This window comes from Mytilus californianus, unplaced genomic scaffold (assembly GCF_021869535.1).
Source record: "Mytilus californianus isolate M0D057914Y unplaced genomic scaffold, xbMytCali1.0.p SCAF_9, whole genome shotgun sequence".
NCBI lineage: Eukaryota > Metazoa > Mollusca > Bivalvia > Mytilida > Mytilidae > Mytilus > Mytilus californianus.
Genome location: NW_026262745.1, coordinates 62,520,679 through 62,548,312, shown reverse-complemented (window position 1 = coordinate 62,548,312; position 27,634 = coordinate 62,520,679). Strand labels below are relative to the sequence as shown.

Sequence of the window (27,634 nt, the reverse complement as noted above, 5' to 3'; positions counted from 1 at the left end):
TCAAAGATTTTTTTGTAACTTTTGTCATTTTGTCAATCGATCGATCTCTAAGTAAGACTTGAACAGTTTCATAGTATGTAGTTGTTCGATGTGAATCACATTGAGACTGTATTTGAAATGTAACATATAATCAGTTACTTGTTAATTTTTACCATTAGTACAATTTATCATAACTCTCCTGGTATTTCATGAATACGACATATTAAAAAGCCGTCACAATAACTTTTTTACTGATTTTTCCTCGTCGTGATAAATACGACAGATGCCACTTATCGGAATTTGAAGCTGCCTAAACTTCCGGAGAACTTGACTATAAAAGCATTAAGGGGTTCACGTTGCATAATTTTTCGTTCCCCTAATTTCCCGTGTACAGTTTTGTCAACTGTTGATTTATGTTTGTATTTGTTTGCCAAGTTGTTGTAATACTAGGGTTTTCTTCGACGTTTGGCCATTGATATCTGCATACTTTGAACCATCTCGTTTGTGGTGTGGTAGTGTTGCTTTTTCTCTAAAAGAGATATCGAATATATCGTTCCGATTATATTTCACACAGTCAAACTGACGGCACTCTTTAGCAAGTAGTTTATTGTAGGATTCAAGTTAACCTTTGGGGGTTATAAATTATTGTCTGGAGCATTCAATTATGATATGCAGATGAAGTCCTCAATTAATTAATCAAAGAAACTATATACAGGGAAAGACGTATATCCGCATTTTCTTTTTACCTAATTTTATTTTGCTACAATTTTAAACATTTAAATATCGATACATTTACAGTTACTTGTTATAATTACAACTGACTTGTAAGTAATAAATTGTGCTAGATTTTATGAACTGTTGTCCAATATTTCCTTCTCTGCGGACTGTCTCCCTACAACAGCTTGTTGCTCGTTAGCTTTGGTTTCAACAGTATCACAGTTAACAACATTTTGCTCATCTACTGTTTCCAGTCCATCAGGCAGGGTATTAGTATCAAGTCCCTTGGATTTTTCGATTTCATCACTTGACGTCTTTACGGTAAGATTTTGTTCTACTTCCTCAAGTTCATTATCCTGGCTGTAATAGGCATCTGGGCTTTTGTCGCTATTCCTCATAGTCACTCCAAACGTTGATTTTCTATAATAAACATGCAAGTTACCTCAATGTATCACGGGTGTCGATTAGGAAGAAGGAACTGCTTACAAACTTAAAGCCCTTGGGATCTCCCCTGGCATATGTTATAATCGTGTTGTTGAATCTCTTATTTTCTGTGTAGTATTTTTATAAATATTGTCTGTTCGTATGCTATTTAGAACATGGTCATTTTTAATTCCACCATGAGTATCTTTTCCCTATAGTTTCTTGCAACGCAGGAAATTTAAAATGGGTTAGACTCTGTGCTATACTTTTAAAAATCCATTTTGTGCAAGATGTTTCTTCTTAAGGATCACTCTTAAAAAGTCGTAGAATATCATTATAGGTTCTTATTTGTATGTAAATCATTAAACATGGGAATAACAGTTCCATTTATAAATTGCCATTTTCATCTTCTAAACTTACCCACTAAAACAAGTATCTGAGATGGTTTTCGTATTTAGATAATAACAAATATTTTAAAAGTATTGGAAACGTTGAAGACTGTATCAATCACAGATCATAATGATCAGGTTCTGAATAAACATTTTGATTCTGATTTTAATCAGTGTAATATTAATAAGAATAATTAAACAAAAAACACATATGGCGGAAAAAGACAATAAATTCATAAGATTAATAAAGAATGCAAATACATATTACTTATCCAATGGCGGAGAGGCTTAATATTTAATAGGAGTAGAGGTACAATTTCAAAAAAAAAATGTATAATTTCCCTCTGATACAGGCGCGAGCGATATTATGGTGTCGGACACATGAAATGTATAAAGTGTTATTTTCACTTTTTCATAAAACATGGCATTGAGTATTGTAGCTAAACTATCATAGAGTCTGTTCATCATGCACGAAGTATACTATTATTGTTGAGGGATAATAAAGCTATATCTAATTAAGTTTGAGAACGTAACAATAACATTAATTTTTATTTCAATAATTAATTTTTATAGTATCTGCAGATACCAACTTATGCAAATTTTTCACTAAAATGAGGTAGGAGAGACGAGAAAAAGAATGTTAAAATACAGTTAGAAGCAACTGCAATATTTGATGAACATTAATCGGAATAAATGGTTCATGTAAAATGCATTTGTTTTGTCTGACCGATGTTCAATCGATCTTACATTAACATAAATTATTCATCAGTTTTCATCAGTTAACAGGCAATTTTTCTTTATTCTATATTTTTTTTTACCTTTTTTTCCCTGTTTTTTTATACAACTTATATTTAAACTAGTTATTATTCTCTTTTATTATTTATCCAATTATTCTCCACTCTATATTTTTGGCCTATTGTTCTAACTTCTGATAGGGTCTCGATGGTCGTATGGTTTAAGTAGTTCATCGACTGTTAACCTCAATTAACCCCACAACTACCCTCAATATGTATAATCACCACACAACCTTATATGTGTAAGTTTATCGATTATCTATTGAAATAAAATCGAAATATGTTTAATGCTATCTTGGATGTGAATGGAAAGGGAAATATAGATGTTAATGTGCAGCAACAAGACATTGACCTAATATTATGGTTCACAATGTTAAATTTACCTTTTTCTTCTAAATAGCACACACATGATAGCAAGAAATACAATCATAACAAGTCCCAACGCTACAAATGTCAACCCGACTAGTAATGATGTATTCGCTGTAAAATAAACAAATTTATATATACATGTAATAGAATAGCATGATTACGTATTACCATCAAATATAATCTTTAGAAAATTGAGAATGTAAATGGGGAATATGTCAAAGAGACAACAACCCGACCAAAGATCAGATAACAGCCGAAGGCCACCAATGGGTCTTCAACACAGCGAGAAAATCCTGGACCCGGAGGTGGTCCTCAGCTGGCCCCTAAATAAAATTGTATACTAGTTCAGTGAAAATGGACGTCACACTAAACTCCGAAACATATAAAGGAACTAAAATTTAAAAAAAAAACATACAAGACTAACAAATGCCAGAGGCTCCTGACTTGGGACAGGCGCAAAAAATGCGGCAGGGTTAAACATGTTTAGTGAGATCTCAACCCTTCCCCTATACCTCTAGCCAATGTAGAATAAAGACACACATATCAATACGCACAGTAAAACTCAGTTTAAAAGAAGTCCGAGTCCGATGTCAAAATAGGTAACAAAAGAAACTAAGCAAAATGACAATGATACATAAATTATCAAAGGACTACTAGCAGTTACTGACATGCCAGCTCCACACCTCAATTAAACTGATTGAAATATTATGTCTTCATCATATGAAAATCAGGTACAATCCCTCCCGTTAGAAGTTTAGTATCATACAATCATAAAATATATGACAAGAACATAACCCGTATCATGCCAACAACTGGTTTTAGAATAAATGTTTATTTCTGATCAAAGACCCTATAAGTGAATCAATATTAATACCAACATATGCAATCCTTAATGACCTGACAACAGTATCGTAACTATATCCCTTCCAAATAAGTCTGTTTTAAGGTTTGGTTGGCTTTTGAGGTGAATGCCTACATTTTTGTGCTTTGTAAAGAATATTACCATAAAATATTGGATGTGAAATACCTGAATGTATAAGATGTCTGCATGTTTATTTATATTTACGAATGAAATCCTTGAATCGATGATAAAATTTAGTAAATGTTATGACTAGTTTGTGATATCGAAAACCCTGGTGTTATAATTTTCCAGTAATACAGAGATTTGTTTCGTTGAAATCAAATACGTTGTTACATACACGAGCGAATCGAACAAGTTGAGATATATGAATCCCATAAGATTGTGACAAGGGAACGTCAGCACTAAAAATAAATAAATAACAATAGGAAATGAAAAATCATCTCTTGCATCATAAATTTTGGTATTTATAGTACATTTGTAGCATACAAGGTTAACATTTGAAGCAGAACATGCTTTCCATTCATTAAAGCTTAGTACAAGCAGTATACTTATACAATTGAAAGTATATAACAATCTAATTAAAATCACAGAGAACAGCACTATACATTTTAAAACTTGACCCTTTAGTAAGAATGATCGAGGTTATGTTATAGAAATTTTTGACTTTTTTTACTTCCATGTTCTGGTTTGATAGAACCGATATTGTGCAAAAGACAATGTGAAACATTTGTGATGTTTTGGCAGAGAGAAACAACTCATTTTTAAGCCAAACTTGTCAACGGCAAAACATAGCTATAAGGGAAAGGCTGGGTATTTTGTATAGGTTTAGTAACAGGGAGCATACTCTGTTCATTTTAGGAATTGTCCCTTCGTCACTATTTCAATTTTAAAAAAACAATCTCGTTATCAATTTGATAATAAGCGAACAATACCAACAGGGGCTTTTGGTAAAATAATACCCGATAATATTTGAACAGAATCTCAAATTTAAGTATTATAATCATATAGTGTGTATCATTCTTTTTTAATATATTCATTAAAGGCTCTCTAGTTTTCATTGTTTTCAAGTTATAGTTTATGCCTTTCGGAATTTTGGGTACTCGATACTCGATGCTCGTCAACTTCTTACTCCCCCCCCCTTTTTTTGAACATCTTTTTGATTCGAGCGTCGCTGATGAGTCTTTTGTGGACGAGGAACAGGTCTGGCGTAAAACTATTTAATCCTGGTATATATATTTTGTTTATTTACAATCGTTAGGTCTAAGCCACTCCTGGAGGAGGTTTCTTCATGGAGGTATCAACAGCCCAGTAGTGAGCACTTCTGTGTTGACATGAATTATTATCGATATGTTCATCATTATAAATTAACTGATTATAAAACTTTGAATGTTTCGAAATACTAAGGGTTTTCTATCCTAGGAGTAGATTGTCTTAGCTGTATTTTGTAAGACCTTTCGTTATTATGGGTCATCGATGCCCTTCAACTTCGTACTTTATTTGACAATTTATTTTTTGATTCGACCGTCACTAGGGAGTCTTTTGCCGACGAGGCGCGCGTCTTGTGTTACATTTTTTAATCCTGGTATCTATGATGAGTTTATTCACAACCACTGTATCGATACCACTACTGGTGGATGTTTAATTGCTGAGGGTACCCGGAGCACAGGAGTCAAGACTTCGATGTTGACATGCATTATCATTGATATGGTAATTATTATAAATTAACTCATTACAAGACTTTGCATGTTTCGAAATGCTACGGATTTTTTACCCAAGGAGTCTTAGCTATATTTGGCAAGATCTTTCGGAATTTTGAGTCCTCGTTAATCTTCAACTTCGTACTTTGTTAAGCCATTTTAACTTTTTCGATTCGAGCGTCGCTGGTGAGGATTTTGTGGACGAGACTCGCGTTTGATGGCAATTAATTAAAACAGTAAATCCTGATATATATAATGAGTTTTTCATATATCTAGACTTCTTTATTTTGACCATACATTATATGACTGTTCTTTTTGCATACATATTAGCGGTCCTTTTCCAGTCTTGTTCCTACTAATTTTCGATCTCTGACAGTGTTTTGTGTCACTCCAATGACATTCAGAATATCTATATCCTAACATGTTATTCTTATGAAGTTACAAACAAACGAAAACAGTTGTTTTGCATCCGTTTTGGTATAACTAGTTCTATTTTTGCAGTTCGGTTAATTGAATTCATTGCATTGTTAGCGGTAAAATATATTCTTAATAAAGAAATCTTCTATTTCAGATTTTGTGACATCATCTACAATCAATGTATCCACGTCAAAGTAGATAGTTTGTACCTCGATCAAGCACACTCGGCATAAGCCATTTGTAATGTTTGGGTCTAAATAGCTGATACGAATTGAACTAAAATCAATGTTCTTTACATCGTGTTTGAATGTATATGTAGTTGATTCCTTTGATCAAATGATTCGCCAATTTATTTCGTGTACATTTTCGAAGATGAAAAACAGTTCCACCACAGCAGTAAGTACACATTTTCGAAGATGTAACAAAAGAATACTGTCGTTTTGCATTACTATTACAGATGGATTTTTTTGGTTTTCTTTGTTGATAAAGCAAATGTTGCTAGTTTAGAAAGCTGTTTTATGGGGTATTTGACACACCAAGTTGTTTGTAAGGACACTTACGTAGTATGGATATCAAGTACAGTTAATGAATATTTAGTCTTGAATCTTTGGTTAAAATTCATATAGAACTAAGATAAAACCAATGATAAAAAATAAACGATTTTGATTTGTAAATCTCGCCGCTGATGCACAAACTTTATATTAAAGTCTTTTGAAATTTCATTAAGTATGTGAATGTATCGCCCCACTTTACACAACAATAACCTCTAGAAAAAATATGCTTAATCTTAAATTGAAAATTAACACTACGGGGTCATAGGTGGAACATGAACTACTTACCCTTCCACAGCACCTGCATTCATCGCCGAATATTGTCCTGCTGTTCAGCCTTAAGTTTTTTGTGTAGTGTGATGTTATCTATTGTTTTTGTTGTTGTTGTTTTTTTTTAATTTGACTTATTGATTTGTATCTCAATTTGCTAGTTTCCCTTTTTTTTAATATTTATGCAAATGGATGACACAAACGTATTTAGTATTTTTTTTAAAGTTAAACTTATATCCGACTACCCTGCTCAACCTCCGCTAACCCGTATATGATTAACATTCATCACAATATGGATTCATTTTAACAAATCTGTATCTATACTTAGTAAGACATCTTCATTTGGTTGCTAATGAAAGAACTAAGTACAGACCCATAATACAGCGTACACATTTAACTTCTTTTCAATAGCTCATCCCTCTATTTCGTAACTTTCAAATTCATGTCCAAAAATAGCTTTATAGTTTGAATATAGAATTAATCATAGACTATCAAAACTTACATGCTGATTCATTTGACTTTTCTTCCGTGGATACTCCGTCTTCTATTAAACAGATAAATACATATTAGTAGATGGATACAATACAGTTTGCTTTTTTCATTATAAATTAGTACGTACAAAATAATTTAAATGTAAGAGTACCAAAGTGGATACTAATAAGCAGTATCTATAAACTAATTTATTATGTTCTGCAGTTCAGTTGACAAGTTTTTTTTTCGGGAGAGGTGATTTTTTTTTTTTTTTCTAATTTTTTGCCTTTTTGTTTTAAAGTGGTGTTCGGGTACTATGTTGTTGCCGTTTTATATTCTTTTATATTTATATAATCATTTCTTCAATTTATATTATCAATTTAAATTAATGTTGTCACCCCTGTTGAAAATAAAAACACACAATCATAACTCGAGACAATTAACACTAATCAAATACTAGAAAGTCAATGTTAAGCAAATACATGTAACCTATAAGAACATCAAAACGAAAAATGGCAAAAGAATATCGTTTAAAGTCAACATTAAGTTGAAAACTTATATAAGTATGATTTATGATCTGTAAGCTGAATGCATTTAGTCAAGTTTTAAAATTCAAATACGGAAAGCAGTACGGAAACACTAACTTTCTCGTATATCCAGTACACCAGCTAAGATACCAATGTAGAAAACAAAGCGTGTCGTACAGATTCCTGAATAGGTTATTTACAGTTTCGTATGCAAAAAATCTCTGATACTGTTTTTAATGCATTTTTTTCTGGGTCTGGTAAGTTTAAGAGAGAAAAAAAAAACTGTCATTCAAGTGATAGCTTTGGCTTGCTATAAAACAATGTTTAATCCACCATTTGTCTACATAACGAAATGCCTGTATGAAGTCAGGAAAATGACAGTTGTCTTCTATTCGTTTGATGTGTATGAGCTTTAGATTTTGCCAGTTGATAAAGGACTTTCTGATTTGAATTTTCCTTGGAGTTTGGTCTTTTTTGTTATTTTACTATTTAGATATAATTACATTTGGTACCGCTTAATCATGTTAATAGACACACCTGTGAAAGATTTTAAATGCAAAGGAAAAAAAAACACACACGCATGGAACTTATTTTACAACACGGTTAACCTTTCAAAACAGGTACGGTTTGGTTTGAAATACACATCAAACGTATACCAGTTTTTGTGCCTGGTTTAATTGTTCAGGGGAACAAATGGACAAGTACGTCTGGTTTGGGTTTCAAACCCAACCAGAATTCATGTATTGATTTATTTAAAAATCTGTACTCTTAAATACATATCATAGAAAAACCATCACCCATATATACATATTACTAGATATCAGCCATACAATTGACATGTCAATTAAATGTTAACGAAATAGACCATTCATAACACATGTAGTTAGATACAATAATTAGTCCATAGTTTTCAGTCAACATAACAAAAGACGAATATGCCTTACCCATTGACATTTATATTTCCACTCATAGACATTTTATCTACATACAATCACACCTCATTGGTATATATTAAACATTTCAAAAAGGGACAAATAGATAGATGTTGGGTTTTAGTGTCCGGCTATCTGTGTGGATATTGTGTACTTCATGGACCTATTCTTGCAGAGTTGGATCTGCAGTTGTTCTTTTCCCTTTTTTCTTGCTCCGACCTGGTGGTTGAGTCTGATACGGAGTGTCTTGTCGTTCTTGTAAGGCAAAGGCAGTTTGAATGGCCTCTGGATCTGGCATGGTTATCGGAGATGTGTGTGTGATGGTGTACGAAGTAGGTCGGGACCATCTAGGTCAAACCTATCAGTAAAATCTATCCTACTACCCTTACCTCTAGGTTTGGATGGAGTATAGAAGTATCGGCGATGGCATGCATTCTGGGAGTTGTATGGACTGGTTACAATGTCCGTCTTGATGTTGACACCCTCTGGTTCTCCACGATACTTTGTTGGTGTGAGTGGTATACCAATAACTGTGTCCCTGGCTTGAGTCTGACAGATGTTGTCTTCGTTTGTACTGAAGGTAAGTTACGGGGTAGCAGCTGAAGCAACGGCTTTTCAGGAGTCCATCCACTTGGTGAAACGCTGGTAATTTCGTCTCCTGGTAGATGGAGGCTTCTGTTTCCTTTGTAGGGCCGGCCTAGGTTTCCTGGATGTGGTGTCCAGGTCCTTGGCCTTGATCCAGGTGAGTTGGACTGTAACTTGGTTAGAACTAGCGTTAAATTTCCATTCTGGTTCTTTTCCTTCTAACTTCATGGTGGTTAGTAAAGCTTTCAAATCATTTGGAATTTCCTAATGAGCGCTCACGAGGTTGACGGTTCAAATTACATAAGTGACAAAAAAGCGACTAATATTAGCGGCATACCTATATATAGGAAAAGTCCCCATGCGCTTATCAAGCAATTGGTATCTATCGCGAACCTTAAACAACATAATTCATTGTTCAGGTCTTGAATACTCAGAATGATTCACTCTGTGTGTAATGTTTCCCTTTCTGTAAGGAATTAAATTATATAATCAATTTAAGCCAAAAGAACAAACCAACATCACCCGGAAACCAATCAGAACTATAGGTGTAAGACAACCAATTCCAAATCCCTATCTGTTTACTATATCAAAATTTTGCAATTTTCACAGCTTTCTAAATATTTTACCTTAAGTTTAACTTCATATATACCAGGTATATCCTGAATCATACTTGTGTCACCTTTCTGCATGCCAATTTTCAAACCATGTTTAAAGTCTTGTAGCGAAAAAGTACTGTTCGGAAGCCAATTACTACTAGAAATAACCCCTGGTTTTTCTTGAAATCTTATATTAGTATACTATGGAGCGCATTGATCCTCAATTTATAATGCAAACTCAAGGATGAGTTTTGCTCAAAACGGCCTTAATATATTTCTCTTTCACCAAAAGTTTCATTTCTACAACTTTGTTGGTGAGCTTAAGTAAACAATGACACCAAAAGCACTATTTTTGTCAGGGAAGGGCTACTTTTACATACGTGGTATGAGTGCCAATGAGACAACTCTCATCCAAGTCACAATTTGTAAACGTTAACCATTATAGGTCAAAGTACGGTCTTCAACATGAAGCCTTGGCTCACACCGAACAGCAAGCTATAAAGGACTCCAGAAATGACTAATGTAAAATCATTCAAACGGGAAAACCAACGGTCTAATCTATATAAAAAACGAGAAACGAGAAACACTTATGAATAGATATAGGAAGATGTGGTATGAGTGCCAATGAGACAACTCTCCATCCAAGTACCAATTTATAAAAGTAAATCATTATAGGTCAAGGTACGGCCTTCAACCACATCAACAAACGACAACTACTGAACTTCAGACTCCTGACTTAGGACAGGTGCAAACAAATGCAGCGGGTTTAAACGTTTTAATAGGTACCAACCTTCACCCTGATCTGAAACAATAGTGTCACATCACAACATAGAAAGACACACTATAAAATATCAATTGAAATGGCTTAACTCAATCAAAAGACATATTAACACAAGTGAACATACACTGAACAAATAAATTTGATCTATGATACAATGTAAATACAAAATCAATAAAATAAGGGGTGAATAAATAAAGGCAACAGTAGTATACCACTGTGAGATGTTAAACAATTTCCAAAAAACAACAACAACCTTGAAGAAAAAGCTGCCAAATACAATAATATACACAGGTAAATGAAAAGAATTTTGTTGTAAGGTATACAGTTTAAATTGAGAACGGAAATATTTTTACAAATTTTGTTGTTCATTGTACGAAGAAGTGAAAATTAATAGTCATAACAAACACTTATCAAAGCTGGTATATAGACGAGATATAACCCTGGAGAAGTAAACATTAAATAACAAAAAAGCATTACAAATAGTATCAACAGGTCAAATTAACAAGAAAGTACGATTTGCGAGTACTCGCAGTTACTGACAGCTAATTTAAAGCCAAAAACAATTAATAATAAAAAATCATGCATCAGAAACTAAAATCAACTAAAACACATCCCAAGGATTTAGTATTTTAACGTTATGGACAGTCAAAGAAGACATGACTTGTTCAATGCCAAAAATAAATGTATCGACAGGCAGTAGGAAAGTTGGGAGTTAACCTCTTTATAGAAAAAAAAAACGAACGTGGGTGTGTCTTTATACATCCCGTTTGAAAAGAATACAAATTTATTTATGTTTTAATTAACTGATGACAAAATCGATATTTGTGCCAATGTTAACATTGGTAAGAAAACCTTTACTAATAAGTTTGTTTAAATTTTCGATGAGTTCACACGGATCACATAGTGATTTTCGCGCTTTTAGTACAATATTACCGTAAAATTTAGGATGTGAAGTACCGTTTTTAATAAGTTTCCTACAGGTACAGCCCAATTTACTAATTGAATCTTTGTATCTATGAAAGAATTTAGTAACAGTTTTAAGTAATTTATGGTAAAGAAATCCCTGATTTAATAATTTACCAGTGATGCATTGATTACGTTCGTTAAAATCTATGACATCACTACACACACGGGCATAACGAACGAGTTGGGATATATAAACACCGTATGATGGAGCCAAAGGAACATCGCCGTCTAAAAAAAAAGGAAAATTAACTATAGGGAATGAAAAATCGTCTCTTTTGTCGTAAATATTAGTATGGAGTTTCCATTTAGAAATTGAAATGTCTAAATCTAGAAAAAGGACAACTACTGTTGTTTATGTTAGATTTAGTTAAAGTAAGTTCCTTTCGGGTAAATTTCGGTATTTTATATTTAGAGAACTCTGGATTATTTAACGAAAAAATATCATCAAGATAACGGTAGGTATTGTTGAATGTATCAACCAAATGTAACAATGACGTGTCTTTACTGAGTTTAGTAATAAATAATAGGAATAAATCTGCAATTAAAGGGGCGCAGTAAGTGCCCATAGAAATATCTACTACTCGTCGATACACTTTATCGCCAAAACGTACATATATGTTGTCCAGGAGAAAATTTAAAGCTTCAATAATCAATGATAATATCTTCACATTTCCAGTAAGTGTATCTAGCATACTTTCCTTTTTCGTTACAGAAAAAGACTGTAAACGAGTAACAGCAAATACATTTGCAATGAGATTTTTCAAAAGACCATTTAATTTAATATGAAAACTTTTTCTTGATAAGATTGTGTGGAAGTGTAATGTAGTATGTTCACTTTTGAAATTAAATTTGATAGAGAAAAAAAAATATCATTTTAAATGAAAGCGATATCATTCTAATTATTATTTAATGGGGACATCTTTGTATACATATGGTTGTCTTTCTGATATTGTTTTTTTTTTGTTTTACATCTAACCCCAGTGTTTTATTAATTTTGTATTTACATTGTATCATAGATCAAATTTATTCATTCAGTGTATGTTCACTTGTTTTTGTTAATATATCTTTTTATTGAGTTAAGCCATTTCAATTGATATTTTATAGTGTATCTTCTTATGTTGTGATGTTACACTATTGTTTTAGGTAGGGTGAAGGTTGGCGCCTAGTCAGGAACCTGATGTTCATTGGTTGTCGTTTGTTGAAGTGGTTCATAAGTGTTTCTCGTTTCTCGTTTTTTTATATAGATTAGACCGTTGGTTTTCCTGTTAGAATGGTTTTACACTAGTAATTTTTGGGGCCCTTTATAGCTTGCTGTTCGGTGTGAGCCAAGGCTCTGTGTTGTAGACCGTACTTTGACCTATAATGGTTTACTTTTACTCATTGTGACTTGGATGGAGAGTTGTCTCATTGGCACTAATACCACATTTTCTTATATCTATTGAACATCTCTATATTTAGTATAAAGCAGCCAAAACGTAGCAAAAGAATTCAACTGACCATGTATTAATTTGTGTAATCGATTCATGGACATTCCTAACATCTATATTAATAAAGTATAACTAAATTGTATATATGGTCGTCCCTTGTTAGTGTTGAAACTTCTCCTTAATGATATCAATGGGTTCATCATATAAACAATGAAAATGTTATTTATATACATATACATATATACACATTTTTATATAATGACTTGTGTCAACATTTTTTAGTAACTGTTTATGTTTTAACTCCACTTTAAGCGCTCTTAACTATATCTTAACCGTAACTTTTGTATTGGTTGAGGAGGTTGGAATACCCGGAGAGAGCCACCGACCATCGATCTTCAATTAAGGTTATGCATTTTATTAATTTTCATAAAAGTATACACACCCACTTCACATGTGTTGTCACATGGTTCACATAACGCTGCATCACCAGGTACTTCGTCACTAGTTCCTGAAACGAAAAACAGTTATATAAGAAAAAAATATGAGTCCTTAGTTGATATGAACATTATATCTTGCTTCACAATACACATGTAAATATTTTGTCTTTATTGACAATTTTGATTTAAATACCATCTGCTATATTAACTTATTTAAATTGTTGGCTAGTTTCAATGAGGACAATTTGCTTTGTGGCGGTGGATTTATCACCATAGAGAGGTTCCTAATACTGATGTTAGTTTTACAGAAAAATGGGCAAATTGATCTACTAGTGTGTTGTAGTTGTAATTTAACACAATTGGCTATGAGTTCACAAATAGCTAAAAACATCTAAAATTGGTTGTCAAAACAGTAAAATAGGTGTGGTCACAGGGTTCACTGCCCACTTGCTTACAAAGGGTCGGACCAATAACTTCGAGTCCCTAGACTGACAGTATGCATGATATTCGGTCTCAATGCTTAGTTGAGATATACCATATCGTCACTCATTAACCTACTTAAAAGAAAAACCTTGTAATCAGCCAAAATCAGCTGTTCTTTTGCGCATAGAGATCATTTTTGAGTTTGACCATACGTCCAGGAGCTCTTTAAGTTCTATCCCGTTACATTGAAAGAAGATATTGACTATGGATATTCGCCAAATGATCGGATTATAAACGTGACATTGGACAAATGTTGGAGCAATCTTATACAAAAAATGCGACTGTAAAGTATAGCAAGCAGGTTCTCAAGTGCTAAATTGTATGAACATCAAGAGTTATGGCTTCTGTTTGGTATAAAAGTGCTTTCACTTAAAAAGCAAATCATGAATCAAGAATAAAAATATTGTAATAATAACATGAATAAATAGATTCTGAATTGTGTAAAAAATAATTGCAAGTCTCAGAACAATACTGAGTTTATCCGGCTTCGATTGCTACAATAAAATGTGGCCTTTTACATGAACAAAATTCAAATCAATATATTTATATGAACAATATTGCAATTAACTTCTTTAAAAGAAACGTTGACAGTTGATTTTTATGATCTTTATTTTATATTTAGATTGTGTAATGATCTTTTTCTGTATTTGTACTTTATAATACAATACTAGTATTTGTTTCAATGAGCAATGTACACATGTGCCAATTTATCAAATTCACATCATTAAAATGTTTTGTTTTCGTTTAAGACGAGATTTTGAAATCAAAATATATATAACATTATGAAAAAATAAAAAACCGCAGAAACACTGTAAAGTGTTTGCTAACTACGGAGTTTAACGAGTGTTTGATATTTGAAATCCCTTTCTGCATTTCCATGTTACACAATAGGTAAAATCCCCTTAGAATATAAACTCATTGTACCCTTGTGGTAATTCATGCATAGCTATAAGAATACGAATATGTACCATAGAACTCAGAAGGTAAATGCAAGCATTTTGATTGGACGTTGTAAAGTTGTAAATTGTGCTTAATAAGAATCGACTATAAGTCGAAAAATAAAAAACACCAGAACTATAAAAGATGTCCATAGTACACCAAGCTCAGTTCGAACTGCCACTTTTCGATGTTCATAGCACGGTGAAATGTGAGTTAACATCCTAATTTTGGATATTTTTGAAATATTTAACACTTGTAAACTTGAAATCTTTAGAGGGTATCAAATCAATATGACTACAATTTAACGATGAACTACCGTTATCAATGGAGACGGGATGGACACACAGACTAATAAATAATGCCCTCACTATCATAGGCGGGAATTAATATGCACAGTCAAGCTACCATTATATGTATGCTTGCCATTCTGGAAAACCTGGGATCGACTAGGGTTTTTGGTTGGATTCAGGTTGTTCAGTGTTTAGCTTTGTATCTAGTGTTTTGTGGACTTGTTTGTCATTTCGTCTAATTTGTTTGTTTTATTTGTCATGGTTTTGTCAGTTTCCCTTTGACTTTGAATTCGTACGCTTCTTTTTTTTTATAGTATATGTATATAAATAAAGTTTACCTTGTCTTCTTAATGTGCGAATTTTCGGTGAGTCTGTGTATATACAAAATGTACTACACATCGGAGCATCATCATCTGGTGCGTTTCCTCCTTCTGACGCAAACACTCTCTCATTCGGAGTGACCCCAGTAAAAATATCTTTAAAAAGAAAACAATGTGTATGATATAACGGTTTATAAAGCTGAGGAGGAAGACTTTATAATCCCCCTCTCAAATGTATTACCTAATTTTTAAATGTTTATTATAGACGGAATCCTTTGATTTGGATAAAGTTGTTTGTATTTGATATGCACTGCTTTTCGGAATATTCCTAGGATTTGTGTAGATGGAACATTCTCATGGGCAGCATGCACAAACATTGGTTTCGTGTATAAAATAATAAAAAAAACAAGTTAATAGTTGTCTGCCAATCAAAAGAGTTGAATTCTCGAGAACAGGTATATTTGAATACAAACGAGACAAAAGCTCGTCATAAAACGTTTGTAATAATTCCATATGAGGCTTGCAAAATGTTGTTAATTTGATTGATTAATTATTTTGTCTTTTTAAATGCGTATTCGTGTCTCATGCATGTAGCTACATGCGCTTATTCTTTTTTTTTAGAAGATTCAAAGGAATTTACATGTATATGTTAATTCAATTTATATCATTATAACCATTTTTATTTTTTTATGACAAGTACATGTACTTTGATATATATATATATATATATATATAACTTTATAATGATACATAAATAATATGCAAAACCCTAAAATGGCTGAGCGAGACTGTTTTAAATACAAAACCTCTATCGAAAACTTTTTCAAACATCAATATTTTTGTAAGGGCAAAGCTATCTAAAGTTTCTTTAAATTTATTTTCATATTTTGTTTTTCCTTCCGAGCATTAATACATGTAACAATGTGCTGATATTTGCATTCAAAACATGCATTTTTGAGTAATTCCAGTTTCATTATCAGGTATTTTCATTTCTTAATATCCATCATTCTTTTCTAAGGTGTATCGGACGTGCATATGTGTATATTTCCTTTGTTGGTCAAGTGGATTTATTGGAAATACAGAGTACAGGAGCAGTTGAAACAACGTCGCATAAACATGTGATCAAATTTCACTTAGGTAAGGACACATAATTGATACCGCAAACTTGCAGATCCAATATTGTTGGGCTGTTTTTGAGACAACCTATTTCATGTATTTGTAATGTGTAGTGTCCGACCTATTTTTAACTGTTTAGTCCTTGGTTATCAAGAGAGTATATCAGTTGTGAGGTTGTAGACGTATATGATAAAAACACATCGACGTTGCTACATGGAAGGTATTTATCAGGTCTGCTAGGTACTCTCGAAAATACCACTTTATATCATGTCCACTGTTACGATTTCATGAAGCCGACATGAGAAAAAAAAAACAGCATTCGACTAACACAAACTGAATTTAATACAGTTAAGAAGGAGTTGCTAATTCATGACATCAGCATGAGAACAAATCCCGCTGAGGGTAGGACAAACTATTTGCTACCGCAAATTTATAGATTTTACATTATTGGCTAAGATTGAGACGAAGTATATGTTATATGCAATGTTTGTCAGCTATGTTTATACGATTAAGAATGTTAGTCGTACAATTGACTTTTATGCGTCGTAAAACTATAGCATATACACTCATCTGCCTTTTTATACTAGTCGTCCCTTCTATGCTGATAATTTTCACTGTTATTTAGTATTTATAAATGAAGTCCCATACCTGACAAAAGGTAAAAGTAATATAAATCGTTGGTAACTTTTGTCAATTTCATACAAAGATATAGCCTTCTGCTACCTAAAAAAGGTCCAGTGGTAAAGCTTGTGTCACTTCTGAAACATATCATAAAACATATACATGCAGGAATAACAATCACAAATATATTTATATTTATTACATTGGTTGCAATGAATTACATTGATTTCCCATTGTAATGAAAACCGATAATTTCACATGTGAAATAAACGTGTTTATTTCACTCCTCTGACGTCATACAACAATAGGCGTTGTCAAGACGTCGATTACGTCGGATCAAAACAAATTGTGAATGCGTAGAAAATGATATAGTTCCTTACATTTTCTACTTTAATTTTATAAAAAAAGCCATTTGCCAATGTAATAAAAAGAATAACTAATCAAAGAATTCAAATATCGAAAAATATTCGACTCGTGACCGAACAACACTGATAATTAACTCATGCGCTACGCGCATTCGTGAATTAATGTGTTGTTCGGTCACTCGTTGAATATTTTTCTCTATTTGAATTCTTCGATTTGTTATTCTATAATTATTAACATAAACGGTACCAATTGTATTGCACCATAAGCACATTTCGACAAGTAGTGTCTCAACAATGATGCCCGAGGCCAACATATTTGAAAAGTTAAAACCTTACTCGAAAATTAAAGAGCTAATACATGTAACACCCAAAATGACAAAAACGAAAGCAAAATCCAGGCAAAGATTCAGAGCTTTGCATGAGGGAGGTATAATCCTTAATAAAAAATAATTTCCAAAATGTTTTAATAGCAAATTTTTACAACACAATATCGTCATGTTCATTCCAGTACTGAAGTGAAAGTCATACAGTATAGTACATGTTACATCAAACATTACAACAAGTTTAAGCTTTGTTTTCCCTTACGCTTCAAAATTGAGATAATAAAAATGTTTGGAGTTTGACATTTGTTTAGTATGGTTTTTCATATTGTGCGTTTTATCAGAACAATTACTTCTTTGCATGAACCGATGTCAGAGAGTCTAGATGGGGTATCTAAAATGGTATTCTTGGAGTGTTTAGTATTTTAGTATTTGTTTAATAAATTATTCTCTTTTATATCTACCATGCTTTTATCTATCCTTTGTGTGTTTGCCTATTATTCTTTTTTTCGTAAACATCACCAATGTTCTCATAGTAGAGCGGTTGGATACTCGCAGGATTAAAACAAATATAGCCATGCAACTGCTTGAACTATTATTAATCAATGTTATAGATATCAAACCTTTCGTCATACTTTCCTGGACTTGTAATTCATATTCAGTGTCCTGACACGTTTGAGTCGTTGAATATTTTGTAATATTAAGACGTTTATTTTGGCGGATTTTAATTTTTGCAATTCATCTAGCACATAATGTTTTATTTAATTTAGCTTTTTTTTGTCATTGAGTCTGATTTGCCATAAAGATAAAGTTTACACAAGGGGACATTTTTGCCATTTTATTGTAAATGTAAAAATAAACCCTCAGAAAATATTTTTGTTTTGAATGTGCATGAAGTAAAATTAACACTTTTGAATTAACGGCCATTTTCAATTACAATAAATACCAAGTTGTGTTTGTCGAAAACGGTGGCGGCTACTACATTCGGTTATAGTTTTGATTTAGACCTGTTGAATATTGTTCAACAAAAAGACTCTATAAACACAAACAAGTAACCCAAGTAGCATTACGTCATATCAAATTCTGTATAATAATTCAGATTTGGTTTTTGATCAAAATTTAATATCACAATTATTAAATCTTGAAAAGGATATTTTGCGGACCTCAGACTTTTTATCTTGATTTAATAATGTTGATATTAAATGTTGATGAATACAATAATTGTAATAATCATCTTTACAAAACTAACACCCAAAAAGATTGCTAAAAAGTGGTGCTATACGAACTAGACATTTTTTGAAAGGATTAATAAGTAATGGTCTGTGTCTATTTATAGGTTCTTCGCTTGAAAAAAATTGAAAAAAACTCTTTATAACGGTCATGCCTCCGAAGCTGTTTTCTGGATTTATCTTCATCGAGAACATTTAAAGAAAGTATTTGAAAGCAACGGATATGTACGAACCGAAACAGTTAAAGAGCTTTATCACCAAAAAGGACCTACAAATAATAGCCAAATCCATTATAGGAACAAAGCAAACATATCTTTTATCGGTAAATTTTAATCGGTCGGTGGCAAATGTGTTACAACCCATAATGGCATATTTGAATTACTATTTAAAACACCACACTGATAAAAAAAAAAGAAGCAAATTTGTAACAATCATAAATTTGTATTTGTGATTTCCTTGATTCCGGCTAATCCATGAGGTCTAGGGGACACTTTCCCAATAATGTCACTAAAAATTAAAATAAATCAACCTTTTTAAAACATTAACAGGTTTACAAGGAACCCTGTCGAATCCTAGGTCTTGAGACAAATTCCATAAGAAAAAATTCAAAGAAAAATAAAAGACATATTTAAGAAATTTCTTTATGAAACCAAGATTTGAAAGAATGTCATACTGTGCACAATTATAGTTATAAACTGTTACTGTGACAATTGACCTTTGACTTTAACATCTTTTGGTTTCCTGCTTTCACTTTTATTCGATAAATAAAATCCTACAATTGTACTCCAAGAAATTACCAAGAAACAATGAATATGATGAAATATATATAGATATATTTATAAGTCTAAATTGAAAACAACGTTCAAACCTATGATTGCGTTGGATAAAAACCGCAATTTTTATACGTGTGCATGCAAAACAAATTTCTTGGTAGAGTGGTCTAAATACAGTACAAACAACATTTTCCAAAAGACCAAAAAAGTGAAAAAGTATATTTAAACAAAACGCATTTGACTAACAGGTCGAACAATGGATGTTCTTAAACCCTGCTGACTGCCATTTGCGATTGCCAAATAAACAGATCACAAGATGTAACAAAAATGGATCTTTATTATTAATTTAATACCAAACAGAAAACAATAAACTTGCGGAAAAGAGGGTATACTGCAAACATGAGGTGCAAAAATTTGTACACCATATCTGGATCTCGACAATTAATGTCTCTTCAGTGATGTTAGGAATCGAAACGGTATTTGGAAGGCCATATAATTTACCTCAATTTAGGATAGACTCTTGAATTTTGAAGAGTCGAAATAGGATGGACGAGTCATATAAACCCGAAGGCAAATATAATTCAAGCCCAAACGAAAAAATATAAATAAGTCTAAATTGAAAACAACGTTCGAACCTATGATTGCGTAGGATAAAAACCGAAATTTTTATACGTGTGCATGCAAAACAAATTTCTTGGTAGAGGGGTCTAAATACAGCAAAACAACATTTTCAAAAGACCAATGAAGTGAAAAAGTATATTAAACAAAACGCATTTGACTAACAGGTCGAACAACGATATATATATATATTTCATCTGATGTATCATCTGTGACCTTGACCTTTAACCAGTTTTTCAGACAATCGAAATTGTTCTTCTTTACCTTTTTATATATTTAACCTATATAGGTTTATTTTGAATTCGGTTCAAAAGTAAAATTATGTGTTGTACAGCATCCTGTCCTGTAGAATAATTTGTGAATTTAGGTTAAATTCTATCCATCGGTTTGTTAAGGTGTGGATAAACGGTGTGAATCTGACGACAACGCGGATGACAAGGACGCAGGACGACATATATTATCCCGATGACGTATTTGTCGTTCGCATTCGCATTAGGTACATATAACACAACAAACCCTATGTATCGTCCTATGAACATATGTGCAGTTATATGCTTATTTTTGTTGTTTGGGTACTGTCTCACTGATGTAATGTGTCAATCCCTTTAAATTGTATCATGTACGATGACAAGTTTTTAAAATAAATTCTGACATATTTCTTACTTGAAAACTACAATTGTCTGTGTGTTAGAGATGTTTAAACTATTAATGCAAGTCCAATCGTCGATTGTTGTTCCATAAGCGTTTAAATTGATGACAGAATTTTGTAACGTTGTAGTTGCGATGTTGAGAATTGTCGATTGTTCTGAATTGTCTGATGCTTTTGTGTAATTATATTCCCATGCTGCATTCTTTAGATCTGTAGGCAAATATTTAGCACCATCTGAAAATTAAAAAAAAAACAGTTCAGAAAAGAGGGACGAAAGATACCAGAGGGAGAGTCAAACTCATAGATCATTTCATCGCTAAAAAAAACAAAATGGACAAAACAACGTAAATTAATTTTCGATAGACATCAGCTGCTTACTTTTGACAAAAAATCTAACAAGTACAAAAACTCCTAATCATGAACTTTACATTATAACTTCAAATCATTTTAAATCGTTAACAATTGTGGAAATAGTCTTAGATTATATCGATTATCTCCGTAAATAATAGTTTTAATAGTTTGTATACTTTGAAATGCAACTGCCTGTGGTCATTCAAGGACACTTAAAAATCCAAATGTCATGACTATATATCAGATACGTTAAACAATATGACACAAGGTGTATTCCCTTGTTAAAAAGAATGAGTTGAACACTTATAAATTTAAATGTCAATTGTTCGTGACCAACTAAGAGATATTCCTTTTCAGAATGTAAGATATATGATTAGATAGAAGTAGAATGCATTGAAAAGCAATTAAACAATCATAAAACCCTTTACAAAGGATCAAAAACACAAAAATCGCTATCAAGAAAATGACCTTGAACTTTGACCTTTTGATATTTCTCAAACTCATTGGTCCCCAATGCCACTACAAAAGACCCGATGGGTCTATGACCTTTTGTTCAAGAGTTAATGATAATTTTGTCTTTGCAGACACCGTTGATCTTTCGGAAAATGTCAAATCTCTTCTGTCGAATTTACCAAAGTTATTGACCCAGACATTTTCCACTATCTAAAATTTTGTAAGTATTATGGTTTTTGAGATGATCCTGTAACAAGATGTAAGTTCAAAGGTCAAAGTCAACCTAAAATTGGATTTGAGGTATTTTCAAGGTCACAGGAATTGATGATCATTTGTGGAGATTCTTGGTGTCTACGACATACGGTTTCTGAGTTTAAGTGGCCAAACAACATTGGTTTATTTTCAAAGGGCTTAAGCCTACCAATGAGTCTTTGAATCTTTTCGGTCCAAAGTAACAAAGATATAGAAATTGAACTTGAACAAATTCCATCCATCGGTTGTTTTCTACCTATTACGGTAACTGTGTTCATCTGTTAACAAGGTTGTTTTGTTTTGGGTAAATAACGCAGGTCCGACAAAATTTAATGACTCACAGGGTGAGTTCAGGATAGGTATTTGTGACACCGATACAAAGTGTTAACCTGAAAGCTTGATGTCTTACGGTGACGGAGGCAAATCTTGTCAAAAGTTGGCAAATGAATAATAATAATGATTAAAATGTAAATCGTTCGTGAACAATTGAGAGGTCGTTCCTTTTCATAATGTAAGTAATGTGTTCAAAAAGACGTAGAATGCATTGAAAACCTTCTAAACACACATACAACACTAAAAAAAGAGGGTAAACAAATACCAAATTCGCTAATTAGGACATTTCCTTGACCTTCATTAAGGTCATTGGTCCTCGATGTCAATGCGAAAGACCTCATGTGTCTAAGACCTTTGGTTTGAGAGATAAAGCTAATTGTTTTTTTCAGAACCGATTAATGGATGTTATGGCCCTTAAAAAAGGTCAAATCTCTTTGATAAAAATGTAACAAAGTTGCACCTTAATGACCCAAACATTCTCCACAATTCAAGCCTTATGTATTCATATTGATTTCTGAGACATCCAATAACAAGTATTAGGTCAAAGATCAAGATCAACCTCAAAATTTGACCTTGAGGCATTTTCAGGGTCACATGAATTGATAATCATTGGTGAAGATCCTAGATGGTCCCGACTTACGGTTTCTGGGTATGAGTTGGCAACCGACATCGGTTATTTTTTTAAAGAACCACGGTATGGCAGTGAACAAATTCCATCATATGGTTTTTGTCTACCCATTACAAGTATGGTGTTAATCCCATTACAAGGTTTTTAGGTTTTGGGCAGATAACTCCGGACCGACAAAAAAATCAAATCTCTTCGGTCAATATGTAACAAAGTTGCACCTTAATGACACAAACATTTTCAATTAAATGGAAATTAAAATGTCAATTGTTCGTGAACAATTCAGGTCGGAATTTGATGAGACTGTCGTACAAGTGAGAGGTTTAGCACTATAAAACCAGGTTCAATCCACCATTTTCTACATTTGAAAATGCCTGTACCAAGTCAGGAATATGACATTTGTTGTCCATTCGTTTGGTGTGTTTTGTCATTTGATTTTGCCATGTGAATAGGGACTTTCCGATTGAATTTTCCTCGGAGTTCAGTATTTTTGTGATTTTACTTTTGCCTTTTCATAATGTAAAATATATATTTAAACAGACGAAGAGTGCATTGAAAAGCTTTAAAGCACTCATAAAACGCCTAGAATAGGATAAAAAAATCGCAATCCAGGACATGACCTTGACCTTTGACCGTATGTACGTTTTAAGGTCATTGGTCCCTGATGACATTGCAAAAGACCCTGTGCATGGGTCTAGTATCTTTGTTTCAAGAGTTAAAGCTAGTTTTGTCTTTTCAGAAACCGTTAAGGGGGGTTATGCCCTGAAAGAAAGATCAAATCTCTTCGGTAAAATTTTAACAAAATTGCACCTTGATGTTCTAAACATTTTTTACTTTTCAAGATTTCTGTAAGTATGATGGTTTTTGAGATATCCCATTACAAGTTGAAAGGTCAAAGGCCAAAATCAACCTTAAAAAACCTCAGAACACATATATTACCCACAAAATATGGTAAAAAACACAAAATTAGCTATCTAGGACATGACTTTGACCTTTGACCGTCTGACCTTTGTCAAGGTCATTGGTCCCATATTATATGTTGTACTGTTACACCATTGTCCATGGATAAGGGGAGAGTTTGGCGTGACAAAAATTGTTAACCCCATTACATTCAGTATGTGCCTGTCCCAAGTTAGGAGCCTGTAATTCAGTAGTTATTGTTTGTTGCTGTAAATCATATTTGATTTTCGTTTATTATTTTGTACACAAAGGAGGAAAACATATACTGGGGAATCGGCAAGTAGTGCATTTACATTTTAATTTTGTGAAATGTTCCCCATGAGAACACATTATAAATGTTACCATTTAGTAAAATGTTACTCCGGGCAGTTTTGTAATGCTCCTATCTGGAACACACAGATTAATGTGCCTCTTTGGATCACATATCAAAGATTGTCTTTTAGAGAAATCTTCCTCTAGGGAACAATGTAAGATGTGGACTTCTTTTAAAAAAATCACTTTGTCGAAAGTTTTAAATGAATCAATAATAATTTTCTCTGTTGCAGTATTTTCCTCAAATATCAGCAAGTCTTTAGTTCTAAAATACTTACTGCTAGGAGGTTTAGTATCTTGATGCTGTTGTTGGGTCGTCGTTTCTGTTTTAATATCTAGAATTAATAACAAATGAAATAATTGTTATCACTTTTAGACACATATCAAAATATTATCATTTAGTCTAATGTGTTGATGTTGTACTGTTACACCACTGTCCACGGATAAGGGGAGAGTTTGGTGTGACAAAAATGTTTAACCCCGTCACATTCAGTATGTGCCTGTCCCAAGTTAGGAGCCTGTAATTCAGTAGTTATTGTTTGTTGCTGTTAATCATATTTGCTTTTCGTTAATTATTTTGTACACAAAGGAGGAAAACATCTGCTGAGGAATCGGCAAGTAGTGCATTTACATTTTAATTTTGTGAAATGTTCCCCATGGGAACACATAATAAAAGTTACCATTTAGTAAAATGTTACTCCGGGAAACATTGTAATGCTCCTATCTGGAACACATAGATTAATTTGCCTCTTGGAATCACATATCAAAGATTATCTTTTAGAGAAATGTTTCTATAGGGAACAATCTAATATGTGAACTTCTTTTAAGAAAATCACTTTGTCGAAAGTTTTAAATGAATCAATAATAATTTTCTCTGTTGCAGTATTTTCCTCAAATATCAACAAGTCTTTAGTTATGAAATACTTACTGCTAGGAGGTGTAGTATCTTGATTCTGTTGTTGGGTCGTCGTTTCTGTTTCAATATATAGAAATAATAACAAATGAGATAATTGTTTTCACTTTTAGACACACATCAAAATATTATCATTTAGTTTAATGTTCTGATGTTGTACTGTTACACCACTGTTCACGGATAAGGGGAGAGTTAGACGTGACAAAAATGTTTACCCCGCCACATTCAGTATGTGCCTGTCCCAAGTTAGGAGACTGTAATTCAGTAGTTATTGTTTGTTGCTGTTAATCATAAAATTGAGAATGGAAATGAGGAATGTGTCAAAGAGACAACAGCCCGACCATAGAGCAGACAACAGCCGAAGGCCACCAATGGGTCTTCAATGCAGCGAGAAACTCCCGCACCCAAAGGCGTCCCTCAACTGGCCCCTAAACAAATATGTATACTAGTTCAGTGATAATGAACGTCATACTAAACTCCAAATTACAGCATATTTGCTTTTCGTTTATTATTTTGTACACAAAGAAGGAAAACATCTGCTTGAGAATCGGCAAGTACTGCATTTACATTTTAATTTTGTGAAATGTTCCCTATATGAACACATAATAAAAGTTACCATTTAGTAAAATGTTACACCGGGGATCATTGTAATGCTCCTATCTGGAACACATAGATTAATTTGCCTCTTGGGATCACATATCAAAGATTATCTTTTAGAAAAATGTTCCTATAGTGAACAATGTAATATGTGGACTTCTTTTAAGAAAATCACTTTGTCGAAAGTTTTAAATGAACCAATAAAATAATTGTCTCTGTTGCAGTATTTTCCTCAAATATCAACAAGTCTTTAGTTATGAAATACTTACTGCTAGGAGGTGTTGTAATGCTCCTATCTGGAACACATAGATTATTGTGCCGCTTGGGATCACATATCAAAGATTAGGTTCAAAATTTGGGTTAAAAACTCGAACAAATTCAGTTATAGCACAAAAGTTAAGTTCCTGCAAGGTCTGATACTATCTGTGTGACGATTGAAATTTAATTAAGCAAGACACACTTAGTGTATGTACTCCTGTGTATAAGTCAATATTGGGATACTAAAGTTTTCATTTGCTGTCCTGTTCGTTTTTACTGTTATTTGCGTTTGCGTTTGCTTCTGTTTTCTCTTGTCGTCATTGTAGGTCCTACTTTTTAGGGTATCTTGCTGTCACCTCTTCTTTCGATTCAAGGCTTTATAGTTCACCCGTTTTTGGCCCTGTATTGTATGGTTAATAATCGGCAAGATATCACTCAATATAAGTATGTGAAAATGAACGGTTCAACTACTTGTGATACCTGAGATATAACTTATAAATGTACGTAAGAGATGTATGCATGTCATTGGGGATTTTCGATTTAAACTTAAATTCTAGTCTAGGAATCATATATGTGTAAATTTAGAAGACAACCTAAAAAAAAAACGAAAATCATGGTATTTAAATTCAAATGTATATTATTATTTGTTTTCAATAATTTCGATGTGAAGGGGGCTACTTCAAAACTTAATTGATATGGATGCCGCTGGGATTCTGTTATCCCACCCTTTCATATAATTTTTATTCTAAAATTGTATATCTTTGTGTAGGTAAAAATGTAACCTTTTTCCAATATTGGTTTGGTTTCGTCTGGTGTGCTGGAGAAGTGGAATACCAAATTCATGAAAGTGTAAAAAGAGGGAACAATTGTGGATAAAACACTGTCGGGAAAACCAAGAAAGATAACAGACAAAGAAGAATTAACATATAATACAACAAATATTTTAAAGTACATACAGCAAACCCACCCAAAACCGGCGAGACTTTCGGCTGTGAAAAAAATACAGGGCTTTTCATATAACAAGTAATAGAAACTATATTGACCTTTTCATATATTTCTGATTTTTCCCACATATTTACATACTTTTCAGTCTTTTCAAGCTGTAAAATATTACCTAATCAAGCGGCACGTCCTATTACAACTTGTATATATGAAGTGCCCCCAAAGCCCCCCTCCCCTTGGGTCAACGTTATACACCTAAATACCTTATGGTACAGAGAGAGAGAGAGAGAGAGAGAGAGAGAGAGAGAGAGAGAGAGAGAGAGAGAGAGAGAGAATATTGGTTCAATAGAGTTTATGTCTAGGATCGTAACTCGTTATAAGTCTATAAACTTTACAGTTTAATGCTTTGTGTTTTGGGTCAATGTTTTTCTTCTACACATATACCATATATTTCATTAAGTTTAAATTCTCTAACATGTCGTTTTTTTTACAGTTACATAAAGTCAAGATAAATTTCATATAAAGGCACGATCAACTGATGATGTAGTTGCATGAATCACACAAATAACTGAATTTCTTAAAGAAATAAAAAAAATCTCCAATTTAAAACAGAAACATATCAAGTCTTCTAGTTGTCTTCATTTTTTTTTCAGCCGAATCAACAATTTAAAATCTCAGATTAATGAACAGTATATTATTGAAATATACAAGCATTAAATCAGCAA

At 32.8% G+C, this 27,634-nt stretch overlaps 1 protein-coding gene across 1 annotated transcript; it reads right to left on the bottom strand.

Annotated features, from left to right (window-relative positions):
* Nucleotides 1-707: 707 nt before the first annotated feature.
* On the bottom strand, nt 708-25,196 carry LOC127714529 (uncharacterized). The gene is made up of 9 exons (XM_052220616.1): nt 25,128-25,196; nt 24,478-24,534; nt 20,928-21,147; nt 16,987-17,096; nt 15,241-15,378; nt 13,196-13,261; nt 6,971-7,012; nt 2,686-2,782; nt 708-1,116 (listed from the first exon to the last, which is right to left on the bottom strand). Exons 4-9 carry the CDS (start codon nt 17,036-17,038, stop codon nt 828-830), a joined length of 684 nt encoding a protein of 227 aa, XP_052076576.1. The 5' UTR covers nt 17,039-17,096; nt 20,928-21,147; nt 24,478-24,534; nt 25,128-25,196; the 3' UTR covers nt 708-827.
* Nucleotides 25,197-27,634: the final 2,438 nt, after the last annotated feature.